The following is a 12,379-nucleotide window of genomic DNA, read 5'->3' on the forward strand; positions in this document are numbered from 1 at the left end:
CTTACGTTTTTTTTGCGTCGTTGATCAAATTAAGCTGTCAGTTTTCGGCCACATTTCTACTGCATCTCCATCTGCGTTGTTGTTGCCGTATCCCCATTCTGTGCTGTGGCTGTCTTTTGCTTGGTAGAATTTGCAAATTAACCGAAGTGTATGCTTCTACCATGATCCCCTGATTGATTAGGTAATATTACGTTGTAAATCTGAAACCGAAAGCCTGTTTGCTCATAGACCTTTAGAACTTATTTACATACAACACATATTATTGTCTAAAAACATTTAGACTACATGATCCTTTATTCTTAATCATGGTATGAGACTGAAACAGTTTTGGCATCAGATTTGACTTCATTAAATGAGTAAGTGATGATGCAGAACCAACAGAGTAGTGCACATCATCGGCTTCTATTGTGACGACAACAGAGCCATCGCTACGGATCACAAGTCCGCACATAGTGTCAACAGAGTGTGTTTTTAGAGAGACAATCGCCCTCTGGCTTGGCCTTCACCTCACTCACCTGCGCCTGTCCAAATGGCAGCATGTGGTCCAATCACTTGTCAGTAAAGTTAGAGGACAATCCAGTGTTAGATGTATTATATATATGTTATTTACTATGAAGTCGTTCACATCACTTCCTGTTTTATTTGGTAGATTACAGATCCACACCTCTCATGTCACTTTACTGTCCTTTTTCACTTTCCTGCTGTTTTTTCCCTACACCTGTCTCCAGTTTCCCATCACACACCACTCTTTCTTCTTCAGTAACTCAAATAACCACTTGTTACAACTAAGGAATGCAGAATACCATCTCTGAATGCACAATACGTCGAAGCTTGAATAAAATGGGCTACAGCAGCAGAAGACCACAGACCACTCAGCTGCAACATTCTGATGGTAGGGTCAATTTGGAATAAACAACATGATAGCATGGATCCATCCTGCCTTGTATCAACGGTTCAGGCTGGTGGTGGTGTAATGGTGTGGGGGATACTCTTTTCCCTTTATGACCACAGTGTCCCCGTCTTGGCTACTTCCAGCAGGCAAGCTCATATCATCTCAAACTGTTTTCATGATGCCCTCCACAGTCACCAGATCAAAATCCAATAGAGCACCTTTGGGATGTGCTGGAACGGGAGATTTGCATCATGGATGTGCAGCTGACAAATCTGCAGCAACTGCGTGATGCTACCATGTCAATATGGACCAAATTCTCTGAGGAATGTTTCCAACACCATTTTAAAAGTATGCCACGAAGAATTAAGGCAGTTCTGAAGGCAAAACCTAATAAATTGTCCGGGGAGGGTATGTTTCCCGTAGTGCAACTGGATAGCGTCTTCAATTGGATGCTCACTATAGTTTGAGCTGCATGACCTCCCTAGCAAATTAAGCTGGCTCAGGTGTCATCATACATCAAATAGAGTGAGAGAGGGAGATTGTGTCCGTCCTCTGTTAGAAAAGGTGTTGTATTAGCTAGTATCCCTTGTCTGAACCCTTTGGGGTGTTCTTACTATACTGGCCCTGGTTTTTCAGCCACTTTGTATCACCTATGAATGCTGTGAATGGGAGGGGGAGGGGGGGGGTAGCCAGCTTAAAAGGCCTGTCAATAGATTTAAAACAATGTATCTCACATTTTAGAAAATTTTGATTATTTGCAATTTAGAATTTATTTTTCATCCAAAGACTAAGGACCTTGTGTACTGATGCTTTTGTGACCACTTCAGGCGTTTTTGTTTCACAATGTGCGCATAAAAGCATGACGAGGTACGAACAAACATGCCACACTGAGTTAAAAGCTGCCTGTCGTGTGAACTGAAAATGGCAAATTGCGCTTTTCCATGTCATGCAAATGCATATCCATGATAGAAAGAGAGAAGGAGGCCCATTCAAATGCACATTTAAATGCTCGCAGTGAACATTATAGTGGGCGGAGAAAGGCGCTGATCAACCGAAGAACTGCAGGTTTCTTATATACAGCGTAAACTGAAGTATCACAGCAGGCGCTTTCCACGGGTTGGCCATGGTGCTGATAAGGCTACGTTTGCAAATCGACTTACACTATTTTAGACACTGTATAATTGTTTTGTTTTTTAAACACATTTGATCATCTCTAAGGACGAATTCCACCGGTTGGCAACATCTTGAACTTGCGACTCTTCCTGCTGTCATTGGGCAGTGTGCTGTGCTGTGCTCTTAACTCTCCATCATTTGACGGGCGGGACATTTAGCTAGGACGGGTCTCGGTCTCTCCGATCTAACTGACTGCAGTTTCAGGGGTTGCGTTAAGTGAGCTAAAATATTTTATTGCATTAATCTCTGCCACAATAATCTCATAGGCCCTACTTGTCATGAAACATAAAAGTGGATTTCCAAACCAGATTGGTTGATGCCTGGAATGATGAGATGGAAACAGATGATCCCCAGTGGCAACCCTTAAAGGAAACACCCAAAAAGAAGACTCTGGCATGTGGCATATACAGTGGCACTAAAGATTATTCAACCGCTAGATGTATTTACAACTTGCAGATGTATTCAATAAATAACTCAAAAAAAGACCATTTAAATAGCTCAATACAACTAATGTTACAAAGGGTTTCTCCAAATTCCAAACAAAATGACACTTTCAATACAGTCTCAAAATGATTAAACTTGCTTAATAGAATCCCTCATTAGAGCACACATTTACAAATCAGGTGTTGTCTCAAGCACATGGATTTGATACCTTCAGCACACCTGAGACACCTATTCTAAATACATGTTGCATATTAAAAGTATGGTAAATGTTAACAGAAGAGACAAACAATAAAATGCCCACAAAAGATATCAAAAGTGCTGTACTGTATGCTCCCACAAATATTTGCTTAGTTCACTAGCATTCAGTCACTACATGGGTGTGGCAGATAGAGGTAGCCATCTACAGCTGACACTAGATTTGTGACTTGCAGCCAGGCTTTGGGTCAGCAGGCCCTGGTGTTGACCTAAACCCAAAAGCATGAGAAAAATCCACTCAAATAATCTCCGAACCATATTCAGGAAGAAGGAAGCACACGTTGAGAAGAAGGACCAGCCTACAGAGAAGCGTGGCGGTGGCTCTGTGATGCTCTGCAGCGGCATTGATTCTTCTGCCGCTGGAAACCTGCAACGTGTGGAGAATGAGATGGATCGGGCAGTCCGAGGAGAAAAGGTCAGGTCCTTTGTGAAGGAGTTCGGCCCTTCCAACAAGAGAATGATCAAAAGAATACCTCAAAGTCCACCGCGGCCCTGTTCTGAGAATATTAAAGAGCTGGAAACCATTACCCATGATGCATCATCTGACGCTGTCAGAACCTGGCCTCTGGCTATTACCATTGCGTCAGGTAAGGAAGGAAACTGGCACACACATCCCCATCCATATCAACGGGACGGAGGTTGAGCGTGTCGCCAGCTTCAAGTTCCTGGGTGTCCACATCTCTAAGGACCTCTCTTGGACCCTCAACATCTCATCCCTGCAAGAAAGCACACCAGCGTCTCTTCTTCCTGAGGAGACTGAAGAAGGCCCATCTGTCAGATTCTAGAGAATTTCTACCGCTGTACCACAGAGAGCGTCCTTACAAACTGCATCTCAGTATGGTATGGCAGCTGCTCTGTCGCGGACCGTAAATCACTGCAGAGGGTGGTGAAAACTGCCCAACGCATCACCGGTTCCTCACTCCCCACCATTGAGGCCGTCCAGAGCAAGAGATGTCTGCGGAGGGCACGCAGCATCGAAAAGGACAGCTCTCACCCCGGCCACAGACTGTTTGCCCTCCTCCCCTCTGGGAGGCGCTACAGGGTGCTCCGTTCCTGGACCAGCAGGTTCAGGAACAGCTTCATCCCTGCGGCTGTCACTCTACTGAACTCTGCCCCCCCTGAAGTCTGAACTCTGCCCCCCGCCCCCACACACATCTCCCTCAGTGACTGTACTTCCCCCCCTCCACCCTGGCTTGACTGCCACACCCTCCTCCAGCCACTGAACATTTGCACTGTTATTGTATATCCATTTCTTACTGTTCATATTGCATAACTATTTCTTACTGTACACATCTATTTATTCACTTATTACACTTTACATATGCACATAATCTGCACTTTTTGCTATTTTGCACTCTGGTTGGATGTTAAACTGCATTTCGTTGCCTCAGTACTTGTCATTGCACAGGGTACTGTGCAATGACAATAAAGTTGAATCTAATCTTATCTAACTACAGCAATATGATGCTCTATTAAGTACTAAAAATGCATTTTGAGACTGCGATAGTCATCGGAAGTGATATTTTGTGTGGAACTAGTAGAAACAACTTTAGTTAGTATTAGTTGAGCTATTTAAAAAGACCTTGTTTGAGTCTTTTACTGAAAACGACTGAACGTTTATACATTTTGTATATAAACCTTATTTTGAATAAGTTGGAGGGCAACTGTCCACCAAAGTGTTCCTATTTGTCCATCATCAGGGCCAGCTCATTTGAAGCATACCATGGTCTGTCAGTTGTTCATTTCATTCGTTTGCAGGAGAAAGAATGTTTGTGGTGGGGCATTGAAGCGTGGCCATGTGGTCGCTGCACGTCATCCAACCTGACCACAGACAGGTTTCTAAGCATCTCATTATCTCTACAAACAAACATTCCTACTGCTGAAGACTGTTAGATGACCCATTTGTCAATCAAACTCCAACCGGGACTGAAGTAATAGTCGGGAGGAGAGCAAAGACCTCCTTTCCAACTAGAAACGTTTTTAGTGTCACTATTTTCAGAAATCTTAATATGATGAAAAGCTCTCAAAGGGCCCGTCAGTTGTAGATTTAAACCCCTCGGAAAGTTTGGACGCCACCACGGATATTTGTGAGGAGAGGAGCCTGAGGACATCAAAGTACAAAAGCCACCCAAACACAAGCTGTTCCCACTGCTGGCCCCTGGAGAGACACAGAATGATCAGCTGCTGTGCTATGAGACGAGGAAGCAGCCTCCATCCTCCCCATGAGTCAATGACAAGGACCTCAAAGGTCAACGACCACACCACTCCTCTTTCTAACTGAACCATCCTCTACATGTACTGGATTTATTCAACTCTAGTGTATATATGGGTTCTACAGTCTGTGTCAAATGAAGAATAAATTACTGCAACTGTACTGTAATTACTGTAACCTTGGAATTGTTATCCATGTCACTCGTTAGAATCTATAGAGTGAATCACATCATAAGCTTTGAAATGGCTGTAATCAAATATGTAACCAACAAATACTAATGTACCTACTTGGTGTTTCATTTACTAAAGTAGGGAAATATCAGCACAATGTGGTGAGCCTCTGATCTTAAAGGCTGTACAAACATGTCTTCTGTCCTCATTCTGATGCAGAGGAGTCACCTTGTCTCTGCAGAGCACTGCCTCCTTCTTCCTGCTTCTCTGTCCAGCCCCCTCCTAGCTTCGACTTCCTCTGTATGTCTGCATGACTAAGAGCCACTCGTCTGCTGACTGCCTGAAATTATCCTGCATCTGCCTTTCTTACACTGACCTCTGGGGTTGGACATAGACACAGGGGACATCAGCCATATGCCCATAACCAGTTCACTACTGTATTTTGCAGTTTTATTTTGCAGGGCTGTCCCACTATAGGAGCTGCAGTAATCTCTGCCCCGCCAACCCCCCCTCATAGATCACCCGAGCAGTGAACCAGGAAATGATGACTGCGGCGTAGTGTAGTGTCCTTCAAATCCTCACCTTCAACTTCACAGACCGGCACACATTCCTTACATTCGACAGATAGCTTCAAATGAAAACCAGTTCTCTTGGGTATCAGAGCATGCTGCTCCGTGAGCACACACACATTTGTTAATCATACTATACAATATGGAGCAGAGTTATGCTGATGAGTGAAATTCATCTTTGTCACATCCTTCTAGTTTCGCACCATACCGACACTATCTGGACACACACACACACACACACACACACACACACACACACACACACACTCGGTCACTTCACCAGCATGAAAAGTGTTATTAGTTGCAACAACACATTTCCCGATACAGGACGGAACAAACTGGAGGATAAAGAGAGCAAGTGTCAGATTGTAGTGGGAGTTCCAGAAGGTGGATGTGTCCTTCAGACGTCCCACCTGGTAGTCCATGGGGGACAATCGCACCCGGTGGAGCCTTATATGGGTCTGTGGTAGACTGTTCCACCTATTGGGAGACTCTCGTGGTCTGTGGGAGGCCGTCTCACCTGGTGGACTCTCTTGTGGTCACGGATATTGTTTCCCCTTTTTTCTTTTGTTTAATGTGAAGATGGCAGCCATATTATCTACACAGATCATGGTTTTGTTATGTTGTTTATGTTGTTTTTGTTTTGTCGCAAACGGGCTGCAACTGCATTATATTATGCATCCTGAATATCAATAAATTACCCTTGAACCATTGATTCAAATCATCCCAGAACAAATCTCAAAGTAAGCTCCAGGATTCAGAGCAAGGTGTCCTTTTGTATTAATCTACTTTCATATTTGCATCTCATATAATTACTACAGAGCCGAGTGATTTGTTACAGAGAGTGACGTCCCTCTGGAGAGCAGAGGGGGTTCTTTAGGCCTCTCACACTCACTATACGCATGTGAGTGGTGGAGGTGAGGTCTGCAGACACAGCATGTCTGCCACCTAGTGGCGGTCAGACCACACCACATGATGGCTGGACGCAGGACGAACTATAATTGCTGAAAGAGGTTATCATATTTATTTGTATTTCAAAATGATTACTTTCTATCCCTTGAGTATGACTTTGTATCTAATAAATATGATTTTCAATTTCATAATGAAGAGTGAAGTGTCTTCATTTGAATTATGCAGATGTTGATATAACTTAAGGGCAGAACCATGACGCCTTTGTGAGAGGATTTTAGTCATGTCTCAATTTGTCCGTTGTATCCTCTGGAGGACGCATCGTCACCCGAATACGTCACATCGGCTGCCCCCTTCCATCGGCTCTTCCAAACGCTGGACGCAGCCCTCCTGAAACAGGACGGAGGCAGGTGAGCCGACAGCAGCTTAAGTGGGAGTGATATGCATGTAAAGATAAAGGTTATAAAATTCACTTGAATATTTACCAATATAAATGTTATAATATAATATATAGCATCTTAGTTTATAAAATCACTTGAGTTACGTGACATCGATAACCAATGTTGTGTTTTTAAATACACATGAGACGTGAGAAATAGTCAGTCATTAGTCAGTCACTTTCAACCGCTTATCCGGGGTCACAAGGGCAGGAGTTCCAGCAAGGGACCCCAATCTTTCCCTTCCCGGGCCACATCTACCAGCTCTGACTGGGAGATCCCAAGGCGTTCCCAGGTCAGTGCAGAGCTATAATCTCTCCACCCAATCATGGGTCTTCCCCGGGGCCTCTTCCCAGCTGGCCGTGCCTGGAACACCTCCCTAGGCAAAATTAACGTTAAGTCAAATGAAATAAAATCATCTTCTCTACCTGCATTTTTTAAAGTTTCTCAGATCTCTTAAGGCTTTTACTGTCAAGCACAGCAGGTCGCTAGGCAACAAGAGCAGAGGAGGATATGCTGGGCCGCAAAGGATAGATCAGAGCTGTGTCCCAATTCCGCCAGGCTGCATCCTTAAGGACGTGGGCAGGTGAGCCGACCGCGGGAAAGAGTTCACTTTTAAATGTAACTGTAAGCAATAGAGTTCAATCAAATATCTACCAAAATAAGTGTTATAAAATAATATATAAAACATTACATCTTAGTCCATATAAGCCTTAAGCTACGTGAAGTTGGTAACCGATGTTGTGTATTTGAATACACATATGATAGAATAAACTGCTGTTAGTTATATTTCATATTATGAACAGAAATGGATCAACGTGAGATTAAGTAGACAAGTTATGAACCTAAAATGTCACTTTGTCAGTAACGTTAAAGACGTTGAGAATAAATACACAAAGAAGCTGAACTTGCTTTTCTTCTTTTGTTTTCCTGTGTGATTATAAATACTTAAATTTAGTTGTGTTACATGGAGCCAGGAGGAAGCGGCATCAAGCTGAAGGAGAACGATGTGTGTGGTGACATTTCAGATACTGTAGCTTGGACATATTCTTTAATATCTTAAGTTACAGTTAAAATAGCTTGTATTCTATGCAAGAAAGAATAAAAGTCCTCACATACAACTGTATAAATGTGTTTGCTGTTGTGGCTTTTATTGACAACGTTGATGGACTCTTCTCTGCCTTGAGAGGAAGTCCCCCCGTAGGCCAGACCGTCCCATTTCAGGGACCGCTGGGTGCAGCCTATGCGGCCTACACCTCAGATGTGTCCAAAAAATCGGCGCCTAGAGGGCTGCGTCCCTCGACCGGGTTCGGAGGAGCCGACGGAATAGGACAGCATCGTTGCAGCCGAAATGACGTAGACGGTCGACGAATGCGTCCTTAAGGATGCACCTTAGCGAATTGAGACATATGTTGGCTCTTCGGGGTTCAGTCTATTGCCTGGTCCATACTCCGGTGAGAAGGGGGCGATAGTTCACTAATAAGTCGGATACAAACCGTCATTGTACAGAAGAAGAAGAAGAAGAAGAAGAAGAAATGAAGGGCGGGGCTGGTGATATTCACCACAGTAAACTGGAGACTGAGATAAACGTGGACAACCATAGTTTCGTTATTTATATAACGTATAGCTAGTATACGTCTAATAAAAAGTATGGATGTAGTTCTGTACCTCATCGCTGCCGTTGTGCTCATTGTGCTCATTGGGTTTGCACTGAAGGTACGGAGACACACACAGCAAGGTAAGGAGCCTGAGAACGTAACGTAGCATTAACGTTAACGTTAGCTAACGTAGCCTAAATTTAGCCAACTGTAGCTATGCTAGCTAACTAACAGTTTACATGAATTGACCTTATAGTCCCTAATAGTGGAGTGGTGCACGTGTCCTCTGCCGGTGTTGCAGCTTTTGTTACTAATTCTCAACTTTGCCAATAGCCAAAGTTGTTAACTAACATAAGCTAGCGTTAGCTAATTGCGAGCCGTTGGTGGGCTTTGGCCACCGGCGCTGTTGGCATAATTGTTAGCTGCAAACAAGCCGTTACCGTGTGATTTACGGGTTGTGACGTTTATGACCCGGTATCATATTTGTGACGTCATCTCTATTGAAGCAGTCAAGTTGACTCTGGGCTGTCAATCCGTCCTGAACTACAGAGTCCGCAGAGGGGCATGTGAAGCTGACTCATGTGTATCCATCTTAATCTTAATCAGGAGTAAAGTTAGTCTTTATCTTGCACTTCTTCTTCTCGGTAGAGTTATTGTTTTTGATGCACGTGCTAGCTAACTCGCTAAAAGTAATGTATTGTGCAGCTGCATTCCTGGAGGACACATCAGGCCATGTTTACATGTGTGTAGTAAACCTCTAACATTATCTGACTTGATAGAGGAACGTGTGACTGAGGCATGGGGATGCCCCAGTATTGGCGACCACTGACTCCTGATGTTATATCAGTGCGTGAACAAGTGTACGCTGTAGTGCATAGACAGAAGTATGAGCTCTTGTTTGGCCTTTCCATGCCCAGCTGATGAAGACCAGCAGCGGGATGTTATCCGGGCCGTTGGGCTCCCCCAGCGGGCCGCCGAGGACCGAGGGGCCGGGATGCCTCGCAGGAGGCGGAACCTGGCATCAGTGATGGCCAACAGACGACCACAGAGAGAAGCTGTGGAACACGGTATGCGTGGTCATAACTCCCTGAGCCAGCATGCACAGTAGCAGCACTCCTCATCACTTCCAGAGCGAGCTCACCCTCTCAACGGATATGCTAAATGTTGTGTTGGATTTCAGAGGAGGAGCGGCTTGAGGAGGAGGCTGAAGAAGAGGCGGAAATGCAGCCCACTGCAAAAGTTGGAGCCAAGAAGCAGAAAAAGCAGGAGGAGAAACAGGCCAAAAAGGCCCAGAGAGAGGTGAGTGCTTCCTACCACACACTAATCTGTGTCCGTCGTTACCATGAAGACTATATGCCAGTGAGACCAGTCCACATTTTGATCTGTGATTATCAAGTGTAATTGGACATTCAAAGCTATATGTGTTCCATCAGTGTGCTAGATCACTGCAGGATCTAACATCCTGTGCACAATGAGTACAGAGTCTGAGCCTTCGTCATGCTGGAGTTCGTATGATCCAGGGACGCCGCAATGGGTGATCCTAAATCAAATACTAAATGATAAACAACAACTACATCTGGAAGTGTTCAGCAGAGTGTTGTTGAGTTGACTGGAGGGAAAGCTGTTATTAGTAGCATCCAGTGTTGTGTTTTATGTTCAGGCGGAGCTGGAGGAGAGGGAGGAGAGGAAGAGGATGCAGGAGCTTAGAGAGCAGGAGAGACGTCACGAGGAGGAGAGAGAACGACAGCTGGAGCAGAAGCAGGTCAGAACTCGGTCCTCTCACCTTATGATGTGTTGGCACGAGGAGGTACTGACACGCTGCACTCGTGTTCATGCAGGAGGAGGAGGAGCTCCGGGCTAAAGAGGAGCAGGAGCGCCGGGAAGAGGAAGAGTACTTGAGACTCAAAGCCTCCTTTATTGTGGAAGACCAGGGGGTGGAGGAGCAGCTCACTGAGGACCAGGTCACAACCCTGCTAAGCTCACATTTCATTGCCTTGTTTTTGCTATATATATATATATATATATATAATATATATATATAATATATATATATATATATATATATATATATATATATATATATTACACACACACACTGTATATAGAGTGTTACCAAGGGTTGTCTTCTTCTCTTAGTCGCGCAACCTGCTGCAAGAGTTCATCCAGCACATTCAGGTGAGAGCTTATACAGATACAACCTGTGCCAAAGGATCTGAAACCAGAGTCTTTACAGTATCTCCTCTGTCCTACAGAGATCTAAGGTCGTTCTCCTGGAGGACCTGGCTTCTCATTTTGGGATGAGGACACAGGATGCTATTGACAGACTGCAGGTTCTGTTGGCAGAAGGAGCCCTCACAGGTAAGTTAGTTGGTGCTCAGAGTGAACAGAGCAACACCGCTCAGTCTTTGAAGAGATGGAACGTACAGATGCTCCTGTTGACAAAAAACTGCTCTGCAGGAATCATGAACATTTACTGCCAAAGTATGTTAGACGTACTTTGACACGGTGGTCGGTGCATAACACAACTTTATTGTGAGTTTGTGAAAGTGATCAAGTAATCCCACTTGAGGTCCTGGGTAATGATGAAGCCTAGGAAACTGAAGGAATCCACAGCGGCAGACACATGCAGCTAAAAGAGCTTGTCCTTCAACAGAGACCGGATGATTGTGTTAAATGCAGAGCTGAAGTCCACAAACAGGATCCTGGTGTAGTTTCCTGGGGAGTCCAGATGCTCCAAGTGGAGGGCCATGTTGACTCTGTCGTCTACTGACTTGTTGGCTCTGTAGGCAAACTGTAGAGGGGAGGAGGGGGGTCGGTGAGGGTTTTTAGGTGGGACAGGACTAGCCATTAAAAATACCTTCATTCAGGTCCTCTTGTAAGACAAAGTGTCCACAACAGCCACACCTTTTATGTAGCTTTAGCAGATTCATGGCTGCTTGTCCCGGAGTAAAAAGAACTGCATATTAATGTTATGTGTATACTGATGGCTAGATTTATCCGTGGAGGACACCTGCCAAATATAATAGTAGGGGAAACACTACTCAGGCACTACCTTTACCAGCGGACTGTTATGCTCGATTTCCTGTCTCTACATGGTGGTGCGTGTCACCTTTGTGTACGCACACACAGGTGAGCACACCATCACTAGCGGAACGAACACCCTCAAGCTGTTAACCTAGGAAACACTGCAGAGGGTTTTTGTTGTAGTACATTTCAGAGGTACATTTAGTACTTTGTATATCATATCATCAGTGATTCTTTGTACTGGTATATTTCTATGCGTTTTCTACCAGTACTTGTTCTTCTAACCTCCTGTATTGTGCTCCATGCAGGCGTCATTGATGACAGAGGGAAGTTCATCTCCATCACGCCAGAGGAGCTGGACTCAGTGGCTCGCTTCATTAGCCAGAGAGGCAGAGTGTCCATCACAGAGCTGGCTCAGGCCAGTAACTCTCTGATCAACCTCATGCCTGAGAGCCTCAGCACAGCCTGATGGACTCCTGGAACCAACTCATCATGACATTAATTCCCTTGCGAATAAAGAGCTCACACTAGACTGTCGGTCTGCTGCTATCTGGTGTCCTCCAGAGATACATACAGAAACAACTGTGTGTGATATCAAATAAACAAACTCATCATCACAACAAACCGAGTCAGGATTATTGTCAACATGTAAAAAATACAGTTTGAGATCCATGTGGACTTAAACTGTGACATTAC

At 44.5% G+C, this 12,379-nt stretch overlaps 1 protein-coding gene across 1 annotated transcript; it reads left to right on the top strand.

Moving 5' to 3' along the window:
• Positions 1-8,320: 8,320 nt before the first annotated feature.
• ddrgk1 (DDRGK domain containing 1) lies at positions 8,321-12,307 on the top strand. Its single transcript, XM_040181645.2, has 8 exons — positions 8,321-8,799; positions 9,577-9,726; positions 9,840-9,958; positions 10,320-10,421; positions 10,498-10,620; positions 10,796-10,834; positions 10,912-11,017; positions 11,992-12,307. Exons 1-8 carry the CDS (start codon positions 8,712-8,714, stop codon positions 12,150-12,152), a joined length of 888 nt encoding a protein of 295 aa, XP_040037579.1. The 5' UTR covers positions 8,321-8,711; the 3' UTR covers positions 12,153-12,307.
• Positions 12,308-12,379: the final 72 nt, after the last annotated feature.

Source organism: Gasterosteus aculeatus, chromosome 1, assembly GCF_964276395.1.
Source record: "Gasterosteus aculeatus chromosome 1, fGasAcu3.hap1.1, whole genome shotgun sequence".
In the NCBI taxonomy this organism is placed as follows: domain Eukaryota; kingdom Metazoa; phylum Chordata; class Actinopteri; order Perciformes; family Gasterosteidae; genus Gasterosteus; species Gasterosteus aculeatus.

Coding starts and splice junctions, on each gene's coding strand:
- ddrgk1 (XM_040181645.2), top strand. CDS start 8,712: ATGGATGTAGTTCTGTACCTCATCGCTGCCGTTGTGCTCATTGTGCTC. Junction 8,800..9,576: donor ACGGAGACACACACAGCAAG/GTAAGGAGCCTG, acceptor TTCCATGCCCAG/CTGATGAAGACCAGCAGCGG. Junction 11,018..11,991: donor GGCAGAAGGAGCCCTCACAG/GTAAGTTAGTTG, acceptor TGCTCCATGCAG/GCGTCATTGATGACAGAGGG.